The 22476-nt window shown below is 64.3% G+C and overlaps 4 protein-coding genes across 6 annotated transcripts; 2 read left to right on the top strand and 2 right to left on the bottom strand.

Annotated features, from left to right (window-relative positions):
• Positions 1-188: 188 nt before the first annotated feature.
• Positions 189-3676, bottom strand: TMEM272 (transmembrane protein 272). 3 transcript variants are annotated; one of them, XM_087919058.1, is made up of 5 exons: positions 3335-3676; positions 1833-1931; positions 1690-1740; positions 728-919; positions 189-464 (listed from the first exon to the last, which is right to left on the bottom strand). In XM_087919058.1, the coding sequence occupies exons 2-5, from the start codon at positions 1918-1920 to the stop codon at positions 244-246; spliced, it is 552 nt and encodes a 183-aa protein (XP_087775184.1). In that variant the 5' UTR covers positions 1921-1931; positions 3335-3676; the 3' UTR covers positions 189-243. The 3 variants fall into 3 exon arrangements, with proteins under 3 accessions (XP_087775184.1, XP_087775183.1, XP_026579326.1); XM_087919057.1 differs by having other exon boundaries at positions 3326-3343; XM_026723541.2 differs by lacking the exon at positions 3335-3676 and having other exon boundaries at positions 1833-2190.
• A 2265-nt stretch (positions 3677-5941) lies between these two features.
• Positions 5942-6924, bottom strand: MBLAC1 (metallo-beta-lactamase domain containing 1). Its single transcript, XM_087919056.1, has one exon. It carries the CDS (start codon positions 6815-6817, stop codon positions 6167-6169), a length of 651 nt encoding a protein of 216 aa, XP_087775182.1. The 5' UTR covers positions 6818-6924; the 3' UTR covers positions 5942-6166.
• Positions 6925-7041: 117 nt separating this feature from the next.
• TAF6 (TATA-box binding protein associated factor 6) lies at positions 7042-12629 on the top strand. Its single transcript, XM_087919029.1, is given in 15 exon segments — positions 7042-7238; positions 7327-7413; positions 7504-7654; positions 8461-8517; positions 8623-8742; positions 9228-9370; positions 9658-9706; positions 9709-9734; positions 10493-10594; positions 10684-10866; positions 10963-11037; positions 11133-11258; positions 11420-11593; positions 11704-11910; positions 11985-12629. Coding segments are annotated over 15 exon segments (2040 nt in total). The 5' UTR covers positions 7042-7082; the 3' UTR covers positions 12369-12629.
• A 3921-nt stretch (positions 12630-16550) lies between these two features.
• On the top strand, positions 16551-20649 carry LOC113452107 (2-acylglycerol O-acyltransferase 2-B-like). The gene is made up of 6 exons (XM_026723521.2): positions 16551-16900; positions 17158-17336; positions 18657-18861; positions 18946-19120; positions 19249-19448; positions 20151-20649. The coding sequence occupies exons 1-6, from the start codon at positions 16807-16809 to the stop codon at positions 20303-20305; spliced, it is 1008 nt and encodes a 335-aa protein (XP_026579306.1). The 5' UTR covers positions 16551-16806; the 3' UTR covers positions 20306-20649.
• The last annotated feature ends 1827 nt before the right edge of the window (positions 20650-22476 follow it).

Raw genomic sequence — 22476 nt, 5'->3', positions numbered from 1 at the left:
GCTATTAGTATCCGAGCGAGGCTGAGTGGTGCCTTGGAGGAGCTGCCACCCCGGTTGGTGTTCGGGCGCGACAGGGTCCAGGAGGCTCAGCTAAGAGCTCTGTTGGCCAGAAAGCCTGGCAACCTTCCCCAGAGCCCCCCATCCTCCCCCCGCCCGCCCCAGTGCGGGTGAGAGAAGGAGGCAGCTTAGCAACAGGGAGGTTTATTAACGAAGAGCTCGGGAGAGAGGGACCGCCCTGGGCTGCTAGAGACCCCCGCTGCACCCCTGCCTGCGGCCGGACACCATGGCCTTCAGGACGAGGATGCTGACGAGGATGCTGAGGGCCAGCAGCAGGGCTACGGCCAGGGCCGCGTGGATGGCGGTGGTGACGGCGAAAGCAAAGAGGAAGAGAGTCCGGTGGCAAAAGTCCGGCTGGCCAAAGTGCTCGTAGTCTGGGGGGTAGATGGGATAGACCCACACGTTGCCTGTAGGGGGAAAGCGGGGAGCCTGGCTGGGAAGGGCTGCTGCTGCCGCCGCCGCCTCCAGTCAGCCCCACGAGGGACACCAAGGGTGGCCTGAGCCCAGTTAACCAGGAAACCCCCACGACCCCTAGGGTTAGGGTCCCTCACCCTCCGGCCATCACAGCCAGGCGGCTCTGCCAATTACAGGTTGCAGCTCATGCAGCTTGGGCCCCACCCTGGAAGGGCGAGGACCCCCAGCTGGCACCCCCAGGAGCCCCTCCCCCTACCTGCAATGAACCAGACGCAGAAGAAGAGGAAACCGGTTCCCCGCCAGCAGTTGAGTAGCGTGCTTGGTCGGTCGGTGCCATCCCCGCAGGGAACACAGCTGAGGAACAGCAGCAGGAGTGTAACGGCACTCAGGATGAGCAAGTAAATGGGAAGGAGAGGCTGTCGGGGACACTGGCCAAGATAGACTGCTCCTGGGGACGGAGGAACAACGGAATTAGCACCTTGGATTCTCAGACCTTCCTTCAACAAGACGCACCCCAGAGTAGACCCCTCCTCCTGCTGGCCTGGGCTCTCAGGACTTCCCTCTGTCAAAAGGATTCCAAGTGGGTGAAGCGGAAGGTGAAGGAGGACCCTTTCCTGAAATTTGGGAGCCCAGTCACCTCCCAGGTAAAAACCCCAAGCTGCCCATGGCTCCAACCAGTATCTGTATCCCCCCAACCCCAGGGAGATGTGCAAACCGAAGGCAGAGCTGGAAGTGGGGCTCGGGAGAAAAAGCGGCCCAGCCCAGTCTCCATGGTCAATTCAGAGGCAGCCCATTTCCACAGCCCAACAGCAAGAAGGGCCGGCAAAGCTGCGCCCGAGTCCCCAGCCAGGAGCTGCAGGCCAAGGCAGATGCCTGAGTGGCCAAGCTGCTTCTCCGGGCCACACAGGCCACTGGCATCTTGGGAGCCTTCTGAGCACCACACCTGGTGGGCCTGGTTCACGGAGCACATCCAGGCCCAAGCCAGTAGTACTTTGTAAGCCAGGGTTTGGGTCCCACCAGCCGCGGGGCTTGCAATTTCCCCAACAAACTAGGACCGATAGCCTCGCAACTCGTACACAGCAGATGATGCAGCCCCCGCAGGAGCCGACCACTTCAGAGCGGGTCCAGCAAAGGCCTCTTTGGCACCACCAGAGCAGGGGCAACAGGCCAGACAAAGGGGCTGGGGGGAGGCGGGGGCAGGGCGAGGGTCTCACTCACCAATGGTGATTCCTGCCACAGGCAACGCAGCAAAGAGAACTTTTCCTAGGACTGGAGGAGGAGGAGGAGGTTAGGCCACGCTAGAGATGGCTGGGGGTGGGGGAGCCAGCAAACCCGAGGCGTGGGGAGAAAGAGCAGCCTACCCATCAGGAGGGAGCGCAGGGAGAAGGAGGAAGGCGGCTCTTCAGCGGCCCTCAGGAGGGGCCTCTCAGGCTGGGACTCCTCAGCCATGGCAGCTGCTGCTGGTGGTGGTGAAGTCGAGGGGAGAACTGAAGGCGCTGGCCGGCTGCCCTTCCCCGCCCAGCCCAGCCCTTCTTAAGCCTCCCCTGCCTCTGGCCTCCTGACCCAGGTGTGGCCCACCCTCCGCAATTACAATTGAGTGGGGGAGGGGGGCGAAGTTGGGCTCCGCCCTCCTTTAAGGCTGTGGGTGGGAGGGGCCGCCCCCCTTCCCTCACTTGCCTCTCAGCTGATGGGCGGGCTGTAGGCTGGGCTCCCAAACGACCAACCTGGAGGAGACAACCAAGAAGCCACAGGAAAGGAGGGAACTGAACTCGGGGACCCAAATGGTTCTGCACCACCATGGGCGGCCACGCGAGGGGTGGGGGTGGGGGGGAGTTGCCTGATCTAAGCTGCCCTCCCTGGACCACCAGGGAGTCAAGCCTATTGTCCTTCACCCTCGTAAAGCTGAGGAGGCTGCACGTGCCTTGAATGAGGAGGGCGTAGGAGCCGGCCACTGGTTGCGTCCCGCTGGGCCCGCCCTCTGCAGTTGCTGGGCTGCTTACTGGGCTCCCCTTGGGGCCTGGGGTTGAGCTTTGGGCTCAGGTGCCCAAACGCCACGCAGGAGTGGAATGGGAGGGCGCCAGGGAACCCCAGAGGGGTCGACCAGTGGCAGCAGGCCCGTTCTGCCTGGTTCCCAAGACCAGGCCCAGGAGGCCCCATCTTGCTCTGGCCTCTCCATCCTGCGCAGCCCTGGGAAGGTCCTGGAGGCCCAGAAGGCGGGCCCCTTGCAGCCCCCCGCCCTGCCAAAAAAAGGCGTCCCTCGGGTGCTGTCAGGCGTTACGAGTATAGATGCCCTTCCTTTCCCAGGCAGTTGGTAGTTTTTCTCATAAAGTTTACGTTTAATTTTTCCCACCGTTTCGGCTCCTTTGTCACCAGAGACAGGTCCCCCGTTCCCCCCCCCCACCGAAGTTGGCCCAAGCTGACCTAACCCAAAGTTGCCCCCCCTGAGCAAAACCGATGGGGGGGGCAAGAGAGTCCTCCGCACAGGGATGCCTTCAGCCCCTCCCATCCCAGCGGTGTCCTTCCTGCCCTCCCCAACTCCATCTTGCAGGCTCTCGGGCAGCCCAGGTGGGTGCACCTGATGTGGCTTTGGCCGCCCCAGCCGAGCAGCGTCCCGGAGGCAGCCGAGGCCCGGCCATGTGCCTATCTGCTCAAGGCGGAGATGCATGCCCTCTCTTGCTCAGCCATGCCCAAAGGGGAGGTGGGTGTGCCGGACAGAGGCTCCCCCGGCCCCTCCCTATTCCCCAAGCCAGGGCAGATCTGAGTCCAGGCAGCAGAGCACAGCCCAAATGGGAGCCAAGCCCTGGGGGGGGGGGGGGGGGGGGACCCCGAGAGCCAGGAGGCCCAGGCGCCCCACAATGTTTACCTGAAGCAGAGGGGCTTCACTCAGCGGCGAGAGGAGCAAAATGGACAAGCTGTTCTGACGCCACCTCACTCTTCCTTTCCAGCCCGCAAGGAGCAGCTGACTCCTCACTTCCTCCTGCTGCCTCTGCCCCTCCAACCCCACCCTGCGTGACTGTGCCTAGGGTGAAGTCGCTGAGAAGACGGCCCCCGGCCCCATTACTGGCTCTTCCCCCAGGCAGGACCCTTCCCAAAGTCCCAGGAGGAGAAGCTGAGGTTATGCGAGGCCTAGTCAGGGGCAGCCAGACCTCAGCCACAGACCAAACCTTTGCCAGCTGAGGGCAAGGGAGCTTTTCTGCACGCTTCTGGTGCCTGGGAGGGGAGGAAGAGGGCCCCCAGCAGGAAAGATTAGCCGCCCTCCCCCACCCAACAGCCCTTCCCCCCCTCCCCCCAGGCGCATGCAGCCCAGGGCGATTGAATGGGCGCCTGGGTTTAAGGCCCGTCTTCTGCCAGGTTGCACGGTGGGCCAGCGACTCCTGCAGCTGCCAAACGCCTTCACTTTTCCTGCTGTAAGGCCAAGGCTCCGCCGGCAGCTCTTCTGTCCAAGGCCTGGTGAGGCTCTGTGCCCATGCTCCCTACAAGAGCCTTCCTGGACACGCTCAAAAGTATCAGGTTCGGCTTCCATGAAACCAAGGGGAGCTTTAATCTCTGTGGTGGGAACTGCCGGCTTGCCGTGAACCAATGGGGAGAAACTGGGTGGGAGGGGGGAGAAAGTGACACTGAACTGTGAGATTTCTCCGGACAAGTCTTCACCGTCCTCTCCCTGGGAGAACAGTGACCATTCCCAAAGCCCCTTGTTTCAATGGGATTGGACAATAAGAGATAAACAATGGGAACGGGCCAAGGGAGGGATGTTAACTGGCAGAAATCTGGCGCAAACTCTCACTTCTGGCTTTACACCATTGCAATTCACTTGTCTTCTGGTAAACTGTACGTTTTTCACCCAAGGTTTGTTTTTACTGAGAAGCCCAAGTTGAGGCAGGTCTGGCATCTCTTCTGTTGCCCACAGACACCTTCCATTGTCGACAAGCCCACTAGCCAAGGAGCCTGGGTGGAACTCAGTGGCCAGTCCCCCCGTTCCAACGAGTGGTCGTCGGTCCTTCACAGGGCTACATCTACATGAAGGGAAGTCAGCAGCGGGGGGGCATAAGGTTCCGTCTCAGGCCCAGGACTCTTCAATATCTTCATAAATGACTTAGGTGAGGGAATAGAAGGGGAACTTGCCAAATTTGCAGATGGCGCTAAGCTGGCAGGAATAGCCAACACCCCAGAAGACAAGCTCAGGATTCAAAATGATCTTGGTAGACTTGAACAACAGGCCCTATCCAACAAAATAAAATTTAATGTGGAGAAAAATAAGATTTTACACCCGGGCGGGAAAAACCAAAAGACTAAGCAAAACCTGGCTCAAAAACCATAACTGTGAGAGGGACCTCGGAGTCCTAGTGGATGATCACTTAAACATGAGCCAGCTGTGTGCAGTGGCAGCCAAAAGGGCTAATACAATCCTTGGTTGTATAAACAGGCGTAAGGTCAAAATCATGAAGTATTAGTAGCGCTTTACAGATCTTTAGGAAGGCCACACCTGGAATCCTGCATCCAGTTTTGGTCACCACGTTACAGAAAAGATGTTGACACGCTGGGAAAAGTGCAAAGAATAGCAACTAAGATGATTAAAGGCGCGGAGACTAAAACATATTCTGGAGAATTGGGTTTGCCCAGTCTAGAGAAAAGCACCAGGGGGCTATGATAGCAGTAGTCCAGTGTTTGAGAAGCTGCCACGAAGAGGAGGGGGAAAAAGCACCCGAAGGCAGGACAAGAAACAATGGAAAGAAGCAACCTGGAATTCAGGAGAAACTTCCTGACAGGACAACTAACCACTGGAACAGCTTGCCCTCAGAAATGGTGGCCGCTTCATCCCTGGGAGTTTTCCAGCAGGGACTGGACAGTCTCTTGCCTGAAATGGCGTAAGATCTCCGGCTTGAGCACCCCCAAGAAGACCCCCAAGATCCCTTCCTCTGCCTCCAGGCAGGGCTCCCTGGGAAGGGGCCTCTCAACGCCACAGCAGAAGAGTCCGGTGACTCTCCTTGGGGGTGAAGCAGAGGCCGGCATAAAGCAGCCCTGGGGCCTACTTAGGGTCTTCTGAACCTGGCTGTTTTCTTGCAGGTTCATTACCAGGGCGAGTAGGGAGCGGGGTTTGTTCTCATATTATGTGGTGGGGGGGAGGAGGAGGAGGAGGAGGCAGCAACCTCTGACTCATCCAGACCACCAAGCAGGACATCGCCCTCCAAGGGCACATGCGCCAAGGGTCTCCACCAATGAGCCAAGGCTAAACCTATTCTCCTGATTGTTCCCTGCAGGCCACTTCTATCCCTAAATCCTTTTGCGCTTGGCCAAGCCGGATGCAACCTTGTCCAAAGGGACCCCAGACTTCCCTGGAAGCAATCTCCCAACAGAAGAGGTGAAATCCAAACCGGAGTCTGCCCAAAAGCGGCAACTCTTTTTTCAGCTGGTCACACATACCTGGTCACTTCGGACCGGACTATCATTTCAAGGAACCAGCAGAGACACCTTCATTTGCCCTCGACTGGGCCACGAGGAGCCAGGCTTTATTGGTTGCCGGTTCCTGCTATGGAACTGAGCCTGAAAAAGGCCCGGGAAAGGTTCAGTGCCCCTCAGTCGGCCACGGAGGGAGCGGCTGTCCTGATGGAAGTCTCCGACCCCAGCGGCTTTGGGGGCCAACAACCGCCCCAGGCAGGAGGGCTCGACCAGCCGCTCGCCTCGACCCCCACCCCCTTTATTGAGCGCCGCCACCTGCTCCCTCCCTCAACACCTGGAACGGGGGCCCGTGGCCGGGCACAATGACGTCCGCGATGGCCAGGACGCGGGCCCGACTCTCGGCCTGTCGGGCGGGGTCTTCGCTCAGGGCCGCCCACTCGCCCTCGTCCTCCTGGTGCTCGAAAAGGTCTCCGGCCACCACCACGCTGCCCAGCGAAGTGCCCAGCACCAGCAGGCTGACGTCGCTCCCCGTGTGGCCCGGAGTGGGCAGCACCTCCAGGTGCCCCGCGTGGATCGCGTAGCGGCCGCCCTGGCGCAGCCCCGTCGGCAGGTAGCGCCCCCCCGGCTGGCAGACGTCCGTGCCCACGATCAGCTCGGCCCGCGGGAAGAGGTTGAGGTTGCCGGCGTGGTCCGAGTGGCCGTGGGTGCACACCACGTGGGCCACGTCGCCCGGGGACACCCCGCGCTCCGCTAGGCCGGCCAGCAGCCGCTCCCGGGCCCAGGGCCCGCCCGTGTCCACCAGGGTCAGGCGGGGGCCCAGCACCAGCGACACCGTCCCGTCCGCCAGGGTGGAGCCGTCCGCCTGCGCCCGGCAGTAGCCCTCCTGCACCACCGACACCGAGTACGGGCAGCCGGGCAAGACCAGCGGGGCCGGCCGCCGCCTCGCCATGGAGCCGCCGCCGCCGCCCGCCCCCGGCGGGAGACCCGAAGGGGAGACCGGACGGCCGAGCCCCGCCCCGCCGGCCCGCCCGCCCCACCCGAGACGCAGCGCGCATGCCCCGCCCGAGACGCAGCGCGCGTGCCCCGCCCGACACGCAGCGCGCGTGCCCCGCCCGAGCCCGGCGTCGGCGTCGTCGTCGGCTAGTGACGTCACCCGGGCGCCGCGCTCGGCTGGCCAATGCCCGGCCTGGCGGGCGGGGGCGGCGGCGCGGGCGATGGCGGAGGAGAAGAAGCCGAAGGCGGGCAGCGCGCAGCTGCCCACCGAGTCCATGAAGGTGATGGCCGAGTCGGTGGGCATCGGGCAGGTGCCCGAGGAGACGTGCCAGCTGCTGGCGGACGAGGTCAGCTACCGCATCAAGGAGATCGCGCAGGTAGGCGGGGAGGGCGGGGCGGGGGAGGAGGGAGGCGGACCCCCGGCCGCCCCCGCCCCCGCGGCGCCCACCGGCTCCTTCTCCGCAGGACGCGCTGAAGTTCATGCGGATGGGGAAGCGGCAGCTGCTGACCATGGGCGACGTGGACCTGGCCCTGAAGCTGAAGAACGTGGAGGTGCTCGGGGAGGAGGGGCGGGGGAGGGGCGGGGGTCGTCTCCGGGGCTCCCTCGCTCACCCCCCTCCTCCCCCCTCCCGCCCCCCGCAGCCGCTCTACGGGTTCCACGCGCAGGAGTTCATCCCGTTCCGCTACGCCAGCGGGGGCCGGGAGCTCTACTTCTACGAGGAGAAGGAGATGGACCTGAGCGACATCATCAACACGCCCCTCCCGCGCGTCCCCCTCGACGTTTGCCTCAAGGGTGAGGACGGCACGACCCCCGCGCCCCCCTCCAGCCGCCAAGGGCCTTGCGGGGGGGGGAGGGGAGGAGGAGCAGCAGCCCCTGATGCGGCGAGGGGAGCCGGTCCCCGCCCTGATCAGAGGCTCGGCTGGGTGCCCGCATCCGCCTGAAGCTCCCACGGGGCAGAGGGGTGCCTGCCCCTCGGGAAGAGCCCCCTCCCCCAATGCCAGGGGAAGGAAGGCAGCATCCCTCCTGCTGCGCATCCTCCTCCTCCGGGGTGGGGGGTCCATAGCAGCCTTGGAGGGAACCAGCTGGAAAGGGGCAAGCGGCCCACCCCCTTGCCTTCCCGGGAAGGTCCCTGTTGGAGGAAACGGCCTGGCAGGCCCACCTGCACAGCCTGTGCCGTCTCTTGCACCTATCTGGAGGCGTTTGTGGGGGTGTGTGCCCCAACCGGTGTACTGTAGTCAGAGCATGGCATGTGGTGGAGCTTCTCCTGCACCTTCCCACGCTCTGCTGTCTTGGAGGTTCCTCCTCCCCACCCTTCTCTCAACCACAGCAAGGGGGCAAGTGACAGCCAGAGGCCCCGTGTCCCAGGCAGCATCCACCTGTATTATGCCGTTGATGTAGAAGCAGCCGGAGCGGAAAGGCAGTCGAGGGTCCTGGAGTTTGTGCTGCTCTATGTTGGTTTATAAGCCGTTAACTTTTACCCTTCCTGACCTGTCTTCCAATTTGGCTCTGTAACTCTGCTGCCAAGAAGGGACCGAACCAGGATTTTGCAAGCCAGCTATGATCTCCCTCTCTCTGAAGCTCCTCCCTTTTTCTAACAGCACACTGGCTGAGCATTGAGGGAGTTCAACCGGCCATCCCCGAAAACCCACCTCCGGGTGAGTTCCAGAGCGGGGTGGGCAGCTTCCTGCCCCAAGCAGGAGAATTGGCTGGGCAGCTGCGGCAGCTTAACCTTGACTGGAGTCCATCTCTTCCCTTCGCAGCCCCCAAGGAGCAGCAGAAAGCCGAGGCTACCGAGCCTTTGAAGGCAGCCAAGCCGGGCCAGGAGGAGGAGGGCGCTCTCAAGGGCAAAGGACAGAGCGCCACCCCGGCCGATGGCAAAGGTCAGCCTGAGCACGGCGGGGGTGGGGTAAGGGGCAAAGATTAAGCCCCCTTGCTTGGCACCTGCAGGGGGGAACTGACCATCCCAGAGCGAGGAGGCGCTTCAGGGGAACCCCAGGGGCCTTGGCCACCCCAGCCAGGGCCTGCCAGCGATTGGCCAAGAATCTGGCTTTGCCAGGTGCCCAAACCTCTGTGTCAGGTGGGGTGGGGTGGGGTCCACGGAGGACTGGCAGGTCAGGAACCATTTCACCGAGAGGGGAGCAAGTGGGGTTTCCCCATCTCCACTCCCCGGAGGAACCTTTGGCACCGTGCTTTCTGCTTGGCTCTGAGCCACGCCCGTTGCCTTCCTGTGGCTGGGCTTCATGGGCTGAGGGTGTGTGTGTGTGTGTGTGTGTGTGTGTGTCTCCTCTGTGGGCCCAGCCGGTCCCCCCCAGTAGGAAGGGGAGACGGGGATAATGGGCCCTTGGCCTCCTCTCCACCTGCGCAGGCAAAGAGAAGAAGGGGCCCCTTCTGGAAGGAGCCCCCCTGAAGTTGAAGCCCCGCAGCATCCACGAGCTCTCTGTGGAGCAACAGCTGTACTACAAGGAGATCACGGAAGCCTGTGTGGGGTCCTGTGAAGCCAAGCGAGCGGTGAGCCGCCAGGATCGCCCCACCTGCCCCCCTCCCTCCAACCCCGGGTAGCCTGGGGACCTTCTCCAAGCCCCCTGCCACGTCCAGCTTCCCGTCCCTTGGCCTCCAACAGGCGTGGGTGGGTGGCGTCTCCCTCGCCTGCCCCCAAAGGGGCATTGGAACGTCTCCCCTGGAACTGGCTTCTTGGCAACGCTCTGTGTGTGTTGCGGGGGGAGAGGCAGGTCCTTTTCCACCTGATAGTCTGCCCAGTGCCCTCCTTTGGCTCTTACCCCCCTTTCTCTCCCCAGGAAGCCCTTCAAAGCATCGCCACAGACCCCGGCCTGTACCAGATGTTGCCCGATTCAGCACGTTCATCTCTGAGGGGGTAAGAGAAAGCGGGGGGCTCCCACTCCCTCTGCCAGATCTTGGCTGTGGTGCCAAGCCATGGGGGTGGTTGAGGGGAGTCCTGTGGCCTCAGCTGCTTTAACTGGGGGTGAGGGGGTTGGGGGCAGAGAGCTGTCCCAATGTCTTGGAGGCAGGAAGAGTTGCACTGAGCCAGCCTGCTTACGAGGGACTTTGGGAGGAGGAAACCGTCCTGCCTGGGATTAAGCTCTCGGTGGACCCTTCCTCCTGCGGATTCTTGGAGGATCCTGAATATCTGGGGGTGCCAAGGTGGCCAACTGGCTGCTTGAAGATGCTCGGAAGCCAGCGTCCCTGGAGCAGAATCCCTGGTCTCCTGGGCCGCCACTCCTCCTCCTCCTCCTCCTCCTCCTCCCAGCGTTGCCCCTGCCTGGCACCCTCCGTGCACCCAGTTGGCCAGCGCTGGGCTCTGAGGTGTCGCTTGGCTATGAATTCCTTGGCCTCCCAGTTGGGACCCCCCACAGGAACCATGGGCCCACCTGTGTTGGGGGTTAGGCCTGTTCCTCTTCAGAATTCCCCAGCTGTCCGGCCCAGCCACCGGCATCCAGGCAGCCCGGAGCCCCTGAGGAGGATCCCGCACCAGTGCTAGATGGGGCCTTGAGACTGTCCTGGGAGGACCCTGGCCAGCCCACCCGGGGAGGGGCCTGTGCGTGGGGAAAGTGGACGTGGAGCAGCCTCTCCCAGGGAACTGACCCCGCGGCCCCCTCCCTCCCTGCCCTCCAGGTGCGGGTCAATGTGGTGCAGAACAACCTGGCTCTTCTGATCTACCTCATGCGGATGGTCAAGGCGCTGATGGACAACCCAACCCTCTACCTGGAGAAATACGTGAGCGGCCGAGCCCCCCTGGCAGGGAGGCCCAGGGTAGGGGGTGGGGGCCGGGGGCCGGGCGTTGACGGTCCCACTGGTTGCTGCAGCTGCACGAGGTCATCCCAGCGGTCATGACCTGCATCGTCAGCCGTCAGCTGTGCCTCAGGCCAGATGTGGACAACCACTGGGCCCTGCGAGACTTCGCCGCTCGGCTCATCGCCCAGATCTGCAAGAACTTCAGCACCACCACCAACAACATCCAGTCCCGCATCACCAAAACCTTCACCAAGGTGGGGGCCGGGGGGTCGGGGTGGGGTGGGTGGGGGGCTGGCAGCCCCGGCTCTCCTTACACTCCTCACGTCCCTCTCCCTCCCTTTGGCCCCCAGAGCTGGGTGGACGAGAAGACGCCCTGGACCACGCGCTACGGGTCCATCGCTGGCCTGGCGGAGTTGGGGCCTGACGTGAGTGGCCGCCCGGGGGGAGCTGGGACGGGACGGGGGTCCCCCGGGCTCAGTTTGGCCAGAGGCCCAGAGGCTGCATCCGCTCTCCTCTCCAGGTGATCAAGACCCTCATCCTGCCACGGCTGCAGGTGGAGGGGGAGCGTGTCCGCAGCGTCCTGGAGGGCCCGGTGGTCAGCAATATTGACAAGATTGGGGCTGACCACGTCCAGAGCCTCCTGCTGGTAAGGGAAGCCGCCCCCCCTCCTCCCTGGAGCAGCCGCTGTGAAGAGGCCGGGTTGTCCCACCCGGAGGGGCCCCGCTTGCCCTCTGCATGTGTGTGTGTGAGTGTGTGTGTTCCCTTGGGGGTTCCGCTAAGTGTCTTTTCCTTCCCCCCCCCCCACAGAAGCACTGTGCCCCCGTCTTGGCCAAGCTGCGTCCCCCACCGGATAACCAGGAGGCCTACCGAGCTGAGTATGGCGCCTTGGGCCCCCTGCTCTGCACCAACGTGGTGAAGGCCCGGGCCCAGGCAGCTGTGCAGGCCCAGCAGGTGAACCGCACCACGCTGACTATCACCCAGGTAGGTCGACCCTCGCTCCCCCCCTCCCCCTCCCCCCGGGGTTTCCCTAAGGGTGGCAGGAGGCAGGTCTCACCACCGTCTCCTCCCCTCTTTCTCCCCTCCCCGCACAGCCTCGCCCGACCCTGACCCTCTCCCAGGCGGCCCAGGGAGGCAGCAGCGCCAGCCGGGCGCCCAGCATCATCAAGGTGCCCGGCTCCATCACCCTCCCTGTGCAGACGCTGGTCTCCACCCGGCCGGCCACCCCAACGCAGCCCTCCCCTCCGCCGACCAAGTTCATCGTCATGTCTTCCGCCTCGGGCACCTCCACTTCCCAGCAGGTACGGCCCGTGGGGGTGGGGGCAGTGGGGGTGGGGGCCTCTTTCCTGACCTCCTCCTCCTCCGGCTCTCACAGGTGATCACGCTCAGCGGAGGCCCAGCCGGCACGTCCACTTCGCCCGTCACCAGCACGGTGCCCAGCACTCAGCCCCTTGTGAAGCTGGTTTCCGGTGGGCAGGCGGCCCCCAGCCCCCCCATCTCAGGCAGCGTCCAGAAGTACATTGTGGTTTCTCTGCCCCCCGCCACAGAGGGCAAGGGGGGCCCCTCCCAGCTCTCCCCCTCCTCCTCGGCTCCACCCAGCCTGGGACTTGCCAGCGGGGCCCTCAAGCAGGAGCGCAGCAACAGCCCCCAGCTGCCGGGAGCTGCCAGCGCCGCCACCACCAGCGCCACCGCTTTCCTCACCAAAGCCACCAATGGCGGGCAGGGCTTGGTCCCCGGGTCCCCGCAGGCCCCCCTCTAGAGCTGGCTGCCTGCCACCTGTGGGTGGGCTGGGGACAGTCCGGGGCTCCACTCCTGCACCACCCCCCTCGTTGCTGGGGGAGGACACCCCCCCAGGACTGCCCCCCCCCGTCCTGCCCACCTGCGTGAACTTGGAGAGAATGTGTGTGTGTCTGTCTCCCTGTTGCAGGAGTAGCCAGGGTGGTCCTTTCGCTGCCTTCCACAAAATATGTTTGCTGTAAATCCTTTCCAGTACCTAAATAAACATGCCTCTTCAACAGCATTGGGGGCCTTGCTGACTGGCAGACTTGGAGGGGGGAATTCCAGGTTCTGAGCTGGAACTGTGCTGCTGGGGGCGGGGGCGGGAGGGGCTACACAGGCGTGGGGTCCAGGAGGCCCTTTCAGCACAGGGAGAACTGGCCAATTGGATCATGCCCTGCCTCTGCTGAGGCATCACCTGAGAGGCTCCGGAGGACCAATTGCCAACCTTTTGGGGGGGTGTCCTTGCCTGGGGCCTAGCGTTGGGAGGAGGGCAACCCCGAAAAGGGGACTGGGACTGGGGCCCTGGCGTCAATTGCGTTGGGTGCGCAGGCGGGGAGTTCAGCCTTGCCTCCCCCCCACGCAAAAGTAGGCGGCCGACAGAAGGACAGGCAGCCTTGGCCTCCGTTGCCAGCAGCGCCTTTACTGTCCGCGGCGGAGCGCAGCGACAAGCTCTCTCGGCCTGGGGAGCGGCTCGCTGGGCTCGAGCCCCGCCTTGGGCACCCGGGGGGCGTCAGCGATCGCTTGGAGCGGCTTATCGGGGACGGGAGGCCAGAGGCTGCCCGCTGCCTGGGAAGCGCGACTGGGGACGAAGAGAACCACCGGCTTCCTTCTCTGCGGCGGCCGAATGGCCGCGGGGCCTAACCGGCCGTCGGGACCGCCGCCGCCGCCGCGTCTCTGCCCCGCCGACGATGGCCTGCGGTCAGTCGAGGGGGTCTCGCTCCGCTGCTCCTCGGGTGGGACGTGCTGCCCGGCCTGAGCGCCTTCTGGAGAGAGAGGCCGGGGCGCCCCGGTGGGCTCAATGCGCCCCTCCGGTCGGCCGGCGCTTTTCTCTCCGCCGGCAAGGCTGCGGCTCCCGCCTCCCGCTTTTCTCCCGCCGTCCCCCGAGCCGCACGGCTCCCCTTTACAAAGGCCCGGCTCCCAAACCTCGGCTGTCGGCGGGCTGACCGCTCTCCATCCTCGGCGCCTGGCGCCGTCCGTCCGAACCCCGACGGCGCCTGGAGGGCAGGTAGAACTGGGGAAAGAGCGAGCGGCGCGTCGGGTCCCGGCCGCACGTGCGCTCCCCTCCCCGCCCCCCGGGCCTTCCGCTCAGACGGAGGGGCCGTCCCCGTTGGGAGGCGGCTCCGGCCGCCCCTCCCTCACCAGAAAGACGGCGTTGCTGACCACGCAGAGCAGCACCGCGCCGCCCAAGAGCCGAGCCACCACGTCGCCCGCCTCCTGGCACAGGCTCGGCTGCCAGGACATGGTTGCCGGTGCCCGCTCTCTACCGGGGCTGGGGCGCCACGGGGGCTGGCGGGGGAGCGGGGAGGCATTGTGAGGCCCCGTGAGCTCACAGCGCCAGGGGAGGCGAGGAAGCCGGCCCGCCCGCCTCGCCCCACTGCGACCACATCCCCGAGCACAAGGGAGCCGCGCTGATCACCGGTCGAATCACTGAATCAAACGAAGATTCAGATCATTGGATTAAATGTTTGCTGATCATTTGATTCCGGATCAAAGATCCCAGCCGGGATCATCATCTTCGTAGCGCCGCCGCCGCCGCCGCCGCCGTTCAGGTCATGCAGTCCAAGCCGAGCGCCTTCCAGGCCAGCCCTGAAATGAGTCTGTTGTCGGCTAGGGATCCTGTCTGGGGACCCCGACTTTCTCGGCAGTAGCGTCTCTCTCGTTTCCCGCTGGAGCGGGACCCCTGGAAGAGTCCCACGGTGCATCCCAGAGGGGGAAGGAAGGGCCGCTCTCCGTCCTCCTCGCTTTCCCGATTCCTCCCGGGTTTAGAGAGCCTGCAGGCGGAGCCTCTAGAAAACGGCACCCCTCCCTTCCGAAAAGGCCCTACTGGATGGCCGCCCCCACCCCCTGCTCCGTAAAACAGGACTGAGCGGTTGGCCGCATAGCTGTCGGAGCAGCGCTCCGGGTAGGAGCAACCTCGGCGGGAACCGGGGACAGGAGTCAAAAATCGGTCTGGCTAGGAAGGGAAAACTCCACTGAAGGACCAGCATTTTACGAGTTCAGTCTGAGTTACACAGAAGTGTTCCTGCCACAAAAAGAATGCAAATGTTAATATTTTTTAAAAATGACACTTGGAAATGAAGCTTTCGGAGTATGATCTTAAAAGCTGTCCTAGTTTAAAATTAGATTTGTCTTTATAATTTTTCTAAACTGCAGCCTAGAAGCGTGATAAATACATAACTTCTGCTCGTCCTTAATAAAGCTAATCACACATTTTTGCAAGCAATTTCTCCTCCTGAAAGACGGAGAAAGACTTCTCCTTCCGCCTTCTGCCCTGGCGGTCCTGCTGCTGCTGCTGCAGCAGCTGCTTTAAGTCTCGGCCAGAGGAACAAGGGAAAATCGTGGGAGAGCAGCCACCAGGGAGGCCCCTCCGTGGCATCCAGTCCCCCTGCCCGGCTGGGAGCAGCTCCAGCTGGCACAGCAGAGGCCATCTTCAGGACTCTCCTTCCGGCAGGAGAGTCAGGCTCCCCCTGCTGGCCTAGGAGGAGACCGTTCCGTGGGCATACAGGAGGAGCAGCTCGTTGCCCTGAAGTTGCCCAAAGGGCCCGTCTGCCCCCCCTCTTCCTACCCCAAGACTCATATTCCACAGCAACTGCTCCCAAGGCCATTGATCCCGGAAGGAATGGGGAGTCATTCTGCCCAGCAGCCATGGTTTCTGTTGCGGTTCAAAGATGCCAAGGGCTCCCCCTGCCTTGGGGCAGATCCTCTCCAGCCCAGAGCAGCTGCCGTGGTGGGGGTGGCGGAGGAATGGTGTCCTCCCCGAACTGCAGGGAGCAGCTAAGGGTTTAGAAAGAGCAAAGCCACTCCCCTCCCTCTGCCAGGCGTGGGCCCCGCCTGGCTGCCACTTCCTCTTGTGCAGTTCCCCCTCTGGGTGGACTCAGCCTCAGGCTCCAAGAGCCACAGGTTTGTTTGCCTCAGGGCCCAGCCAGCCGGCTTCCCATGAACTATCAGCTACTGTAAGGGGTGGGGGGCTAGCATTGAGCCCCTTCCCTTCGCAAAATCTCCAGCCCAGAGCAGCTGTCCCTGGGCAGGGCAGGGCAGTGGGCAGGGGTCCATGTGTGGCTCTGATACCTTCAAGGGAGCGCCTGCCACCCCAAGTCCATCCCATGCCCAGAAGAAGCTGCAGCTTCCGGTCCAAATTCATTCCCTCTTTCGTGCTGCTCCCTATGGGTGGGGTGGGGTGGGGGAGAAGGTCTCCTTCCCACTCCAACAAACTCTGTTGGGGGGGGGGAGTTGCCAGGTGCCGCCCGAGGTCAGCGGGGAGGCCAGGCTGGCTGCTGCAGAGTTTAGTGCAGAGGGAAAGCTGCCCCCCGGCTGCAGGCCAAAAGGGACCCCTGCCTCCCACAGGAGCTGACCACCCTCGGACCCCGCCCCCACAAGCCTCTGCAGAGGAACCCCGGATTTTCTCTGCTCTTTCCTTGGTCCGGAGGAAGCAAGCAGAGGCTGAGCTGGGGAAAGACTTTCTGGAAAGCCCCTCGGAGGAGCAAATCACCCGGGGAACAAACATTTGGGAAGCCTCTCCGGCAGTCAGCATGGGTTGCTACAAGGAAAGGGGGGGGGTGTAAGCTAGGAGGGGCTGAAGACATTGGCCACACATCTGAAACGGGGGTTCTCGTTGTATCTGCTCCCCTGGTGTGTGTGTGTGTGTGTGTGTGTGTGTGTGTGTGTGTGAAGCTCAGCTTAGCTTGTGGCTCTGAAGAGGCCGGCGCCCACCTGTGTCGTCCTCCCCAGGTAGAGCACTGAGATCCAGGCCTCCAGGGCGCAGAGAGGGAGGGGGGGGCGCAGAAGGCCCAGCAGAAAAGCTCCGGGCGAAGGGCCCCGGGGGAAGGTCGGCGCCGCTCCACCTGAGCCGCAGCGGAGGCTCCACAAGCGGAGGGCTGGGGACCGCCCTGCCTGGGGCGGGAGGAGCCAGAAATAGCAGCCGCTGGGCTCAGACCCAACTCTCTGCGGGGTGGAGGCTGTGCGAAGGTCGGCCGGCCGGCCGCAGCCCTTCCCGGGGGGGTTGGGGGCCACTCCAGGCCTCTCCCCCTCCCCGCGCCGCCTCGTTGGAGCGGCTGCCATTCGGCCCGGGCGAGGCCCCCACAGCCCACCTCGCTTACGGGGCGGGGCCTCGCCGAGGAGGGGGCGGAGCTCGTCCCGCCGTGATAAGCCGCAGCGGCGCTGGGGGCAACCTGTAGCCGCCCGAGCCCGCCGCGCTGGCCATGTGGCTCCAGTTCGCCCCGCTCCGCCTGCCGCTCCGGCGGCGCCTCCAAACGGCCGCCGTCCTGCAGTGGGTCTTCTCCTTCCTGGCGCTGGGTGAGGACGGGGCGGCGGCGGCTCGGCCAGGGCCCCGGTAGCTGGCGGGGCGGCGCTGGCCGGCGGCCGTGGCCAGGGAAGGCGGCCAGGGAGGCCGAGGCGGGCGGCTCGCCTTGCTGCTCCACGCGGGGCTGCGGGGCGCCGCCACTGCCGCTCAGCGGGCGGGAGCCGCAGGAGCGGCGGGCCCCTGAGCACGTCCAGAGCGCCGCAGCTGCCGTGGCGGAGGGCATGACGGCCGCCCGCTCCCTCTCTCGTAGCCCAGTGCTGCCTGGGGCTTTACCTGCTGCTGCTACTCGGGGACGGCTGGCTGCTGGCGCTCGGCTACGCCGCCTGGCTCTACCTGGACTGGGAGACGCCGTGTCGCGGGGGCCGCCGCTCCGCCTGGGTCCGCGGCTGGGCCGTCTGGCGATACTTCCGCGACTATTTCCCCATCACGGTGAGCGGAGGAGGGGGCTCCTGGACTAGCGGGGGTCGGGCCTGGCGGCACCCCCTTTCTCCCTTCCGGGGGAACGGACGGCGGCTCCACCGACACGGCCTTGGCCACCGAGCGCCGCGGGCCGTGGGGAGGCGGGGCTGGAACCCCTGGCGTTGAACCGCCCAAGCGCCGCGGGGTCGCCCGCCTTTAACGGCCCTGCCTAAACCTCCGTCCCTCCGCCCTTGTGAAGCCAAACGCCCCCCCCGCCCCCTCCCAGCCAGGAAGTGTCGGCCCTTTTTAGAGGAACCTCTTTTATTCAAAGGGACGGATCCGAGGTGGCGGTGGGGCTGGGAGGGGCCCGGCTTCCGTCCCGGCACAGCTTACCTGGAGACGGAGGAGTGGGACTGGGGCGGCCGGGGTGCTTCTCTGTGTGTGGGGCCGAAGGGGAGGAACAGCTGAAAGGTGTTTTAAGGAGTTGGTATAAGAGGCAGACCCGTCTGGGGAAAATCTGAGATGAAGTGATCCACTCACTTCATAATAGGGGAATCCTTTTAACTGAATCCCATGAAGCAGTTTGGATTGTAGCTTAAACCATTCGCCTCCCCCCCGCAAGACACTTGTTCTCTGATCTTTTGCCTCTTCTTTCGCTGTAAGTTTCCTCTTAGGTCTCCAGTTAAACTTGACCATTTGTTTTGTAAATGCCACAGTCAATATTCTTTGGCTTATAAATATTCTAAACAAATGGTGTCATTTTTAATTGGTAGCCCTGAGATGTAACTCACAGCCGGTGAGAATTCAGGCAGCTGTGGATTGCTTCAGGATTGCTATCTACTCATTCCCTTGATCCTCTGAGGCTTGCTAGTCTGGCAGATCGAGACTGTCTGGAAGTACCTCACGTTTCATTGGCCTGAGATTTCCTCCTGTTTGTTCCGGCAGATCAGGACCAGTTTCTTTAACTGCCAGCTCCATTCTGAACCCTTCTGCGGGGGTGGGGGTGGGGGTGGGGGCGAAGACCGAGCCCACTCAGTCTGCTAACTTCAGCTGCCTTCCAAGCGCTCCTAGAGGGAGAGTCATGTCCCCCCACCCCACCCGCCAGCCCTGGGCGTTGTGCCCGGTCAGTCTCCCTGCCTGGGGGAATCTCTTCCCTTTCAGCCTTTGGGGCTTGGAGCCCTGGCAGCTCCCCAGGGGTCGCCCAGGGTGGAGAGCCGCAGGGTGAGTCCCCCGAGGGGCCACGGCCTCCAATCCTGATCCAGGACACCGGAGGAATTTGAGCACTCATCTCCCTCTGGCTTTTTCTGCTCTGCTTCCCCCCCCCCAACTCCCCCCCTTCCCCCCCCGCAGCTGGTGAAGACGGCAGAGCTGGACCCTTCCCACAATTACCTCTTTGGCTTCCACCCCCACGGGGTCCTGGTGGCCGGGGCCTTTGGGAACTTCTGCACCGAGGCCACGGGGTTCTCGCGGCTCTTCCCGGGGCTCACCCCGCACCTCCTGATGCTGCCCTTTTGGTTCAAGGTCCCCTTCTTCCGCGACTACATCATGAGCGGAGGTGAGCTCTCGGCGGGCAGGGTGGGCACGGAGGGGCTGCGAGGCAGCGAGGGGGCCCTCAGCCACTCGGCTCCTTCCCTTCTAGGACTGGTCTCTTCGGAAAAGGCCAGCGCTTCCCACCTCCTTGGCCACGAAGGCGGCGGGCAGGTGGCGGTCATTGCCGTGGGGGGCCCACCTGAGTCACTGGACGCTCGCCCGGGGGCCCTGACCCTCCAGCTACGCAGCCGCAAAGGCTTCATCAAGATGGCCCTGCAACATGGGTGAGGGGCCTCTGGGAGCCCTGGGCGGCGGGGGTGAGGAATGGGAGGCCCCGGAGGGGGTGGGGGGCGGGACCGGTGCCAACCAGCAGGCTCTTCCCTCCTCCTCCTCCTCCTCCTCCTCCTTGCAGAGCAGCGCTGGTGCCCGTCTTCTCCTTCGGGGAGAACGAGCTCTTCAACCAAGTGCCCAACCTGCCAGGCTCCATCGTCCGCAGGCTGCAGGAGCGGCTCCAGAAGGCCATGGGGCTGGCCCTGCCCCTCTTCCACGCTCGAGGCATCTTCCAGTACAGCTTTGGCCTCCTGCCCTTCCGGAGACCCATCTACACAGTGGGTGAGCGGGCCTCTTGCGGCTTGAGGCTCCCGGAGGATGCCAGGCTGCTCAGTGGCCGGGGACCGCCTGGATCCCATCGGCCGTGGGCAACTGCCTGGCTGCTAGGCCTTTCCCCCAGACAGGCCAGCCTTTCCCTGAGCTTGGAGTCAGCCAAGCGGCCTCCCTCTGGTGATGCAACAGCCAGCGGCTGGTCTGTGTGTTGCAACCCCCTCGGAGCCAGCCCTTCAGCGGGGCAGCAGCCTTGGACTTTGCTTGGGGAGGTGGGTGGGGCTAGAGATGCTGTGTTGCAATGCTGTGGCAGAGGGCGGCTCTGGCGCTTGCCCACACGAAGGGGCAGTGCTGATGCGGCTGGCAGTTTCCAGCAGATGCTCCGTCCCGTGGGGTGTGAGCCCCCCCCCCCGAGGCCACGTAGCACCCCCTGGCCTGGCTGGGCTGAGGCTCTTGGCCGATGGGCGGAAGAAGGCTGCTGCTGACCTCCCTTGCTGACCAAGCTCAGTCCAGGCCTCCCCAGGGCCTCCTCGGGAAGGAGGGGCTACGGCCGCTGGGAGGAGGGGGCGGCTGGTTGACTTCCCGGCTGCAAGAGGGACGATCCGGGGTCTCTGCCGCCCCTTGGCCTCCTCTCTTGCTTCTCCCTGCTCCTGGAGGCAGCCGGAGGGCTCATTGGCCTCTTTCTTCCATTTCTCATGCCTTGGCTGCCTTCAGTGGGGGCTCCGATTCCGGTGCCCAGGATGCCCCACCCGTCGCGGGAGGCCATTGATGAGCTGCACGAGACGTACTTGGAGAAGCTGACTCAGCTCTTTGAGGAGCAGAAGGCCAAGTACGGGCTGCCCCCAGACAAGCACCTGACACTCATCTAGCTGGGCGGGAAGGGCCCCCCCCGGGACACCGAGGCCCCCCCCCGGGCCGGGCAAAAGGGTTGCGCAGCCGCAGAAGCCGGCACCGTCTTTTAGGAAGGCCCTCACCAAAGGCGCTCTGGAGTCCTCCGGGCTTCCTTCGTTGCCAGGCGGCCTCCGAGCGGCATCCAGAGAATGGCTGGCAGTGGAACCCTGGACCCGGCAGAGCTGGCATCAGGGGGCGCGGATGCCAAATCTTGGACAGCGGGCGCCTTAAGAGCAGTTTTGCTCTTGGACTCTTATGGGGGCTGCGGCACAAACCGTCCTGCCTGGAATTTCCTTTGGAAGAAATAAAGTGGAGCACTCAATGCTATGGAGGGTAGAGGAAGCTTGGGGGGGACATCGGGGGTGGTGGTGGTGGGGAGGAGCCCCAGGGGTCGTTGGCCTGCCTCCCTCCTGCACTCCGCTGCAGCCAGTGGGGAACCAGGGTGGTGTGAGAGCTGGGAGGGTGTGTGTGTGGGAGGAGAGAGCCGGTCTGCCCAGCGCTGGGCGGGCTGAGGGCCTCCGGTCCGAGACTTCAGTTGACCTGCTGGGGATTTGCTGCCACCCAGTTCCCCCCCTCCCAGTGCAGGGGACCCTGCTGGGCTGCTGGCAGGAGGAGCGGTGCCCAACGGGTGGGGCAGTGGTCGAGAGGCAGCCGGTGGGGGTTGGCTGGACCTGGCAGGCCAAGGACCCCAGAGTTTCCAGCCAGGTTTACAAACGAAGCCCCTCCCTCAGCTTTCCAAAAGACCCCCTGCAAAGTGGGGAAGGGGCTTTTGAAGGGGGAGCAGCCAGGGGCTGTAGAAGGGGCTCCAGGAGCCGCCCAGGACCGGCTTCTAGAATGGGCCGAGCTCTCCATCTCTGGCGGGTCAGCGGGTCAGGTCCTGGCGGGAGCAGAAGTGGAGCGCCTTGCCAATCTCCGTGCCGAGGGCCGTGTCCTGTGATCCTGGCTTGGTGGCAGCAGCCCAGCCCTGCAGCAAGACCCTCAGCCTCCCCCCGCCCCACCCTGTTTCCGGGACCCCCTGTAACGCAGGAGCAGGAGGAGCCTCAACCTCCCCCCAGCTGAGCACAGCAAAGAGCCTAGTTCCCTTTCTTAGCCATTGGGGGGGGGGGGGCTGTCTCCCTTTTGGTCAGAGAGGACCTGCTGAGGCCTTGGGGCTGGGGTGGGGTGGGGGGCGCAGTGGCGCTTGGCCTGCAGGGAACTGTGGGGGGAGGAGGGAATAAATGGGGAGGGCAAAGCAGAGGGGGCACTGTGTGCACTGGCAGGTCTGGGTCTGGGAGGGGGTGCATAATCTGCATGGGGGGCCTGTAGGGAGATGGCAGCTGCAGGGACACTTTTGGCCCCCCACAGGCCTCTGGAAGGAAGGACCCTGCTTCTCCTGGGAGGCAAGGGGCGAGGGGGCGAGGCGGGGGCACCTGCCTCGGCCGGGAAGGAAGTGGGGGTGTTGGGGTTCAAGGGGGCCACGTCTTTGGCCTTGTGGGGCTTCCCTGGGGGCAGGAGAGCCGGTCCCTGCCTCAGCATGGAGCTCCCTTGGGCTGCCAGGCTCAATGGGGTGGGGGCCACGTGGGGCGATTCCTCCCGTGGGGACCCGCTGTGGGTGGAGCTTGGGGGAGCCCTGCTCCTGCCTGGCCTTAGGACCGGGCCTTTACTGCTGCCCTGACTTCCCTGAGGCCGGAGAGGCTGCTTCTGCCGGGGGTGCCTTGCAGCCACTCGGCTGGGCCGGGCAGGTGGGCAGAATGTGGGGCGGTCCCAGGGCAGGCCGACTGGCTGGGAAAGGTGACAAGTGCAGGCTGGGGTGGGGGGTGGGGCTATTTCTCTTCCCTGGGCCTCTTGGGCAGCCTGGGGGGGTGTGCAACGGTGCAGGGAGGGAGAGACCGGAGGGGCCCATCCTGCAGGCCTTGATCCCCACTTTGGCAGCTGACTTGCGAGAGGCTGGTGGTCCCAGGCTGCACCGTCCGGCCACGGCCATGGCTGCCTGGTGTCCAGAAGAGCCACCGCTCCGCCCAGCTCTGCACTCCCAGCTCCCTCGGGCCTGCTGGCCGAGTGGTGGGGGGGACGGGGGCTCTGGCCAGACTTCACAATGGCTTCTGCCCCGGGACAGCCTCTCTCCCCGGCCGGGTGGCCCGCAGAGGGGGAAGCGCCGAGGCCAGCCGGG

Source organism: Pseudonaja textilis, unplaced genomic scaffold (genome assembly GCF_049901715.1).
Source record: "Pseudonaja textilis isolate UNSWEBS1 unplaced genomic scaffold, rPseTex1.2 PTEXSCF23, whole genome shotgun sequence".
Taxonomy (NCBI): domain Eukaryota; kingdom Metazoa; phylum Chordata; class Lepidosauria; order Squamata; family Elapidae; genus Pseudonaja; species Pseudonaja textilis.
This window is presented reverse-complemented; position numbering and strand designations above follow the sequence as displayed.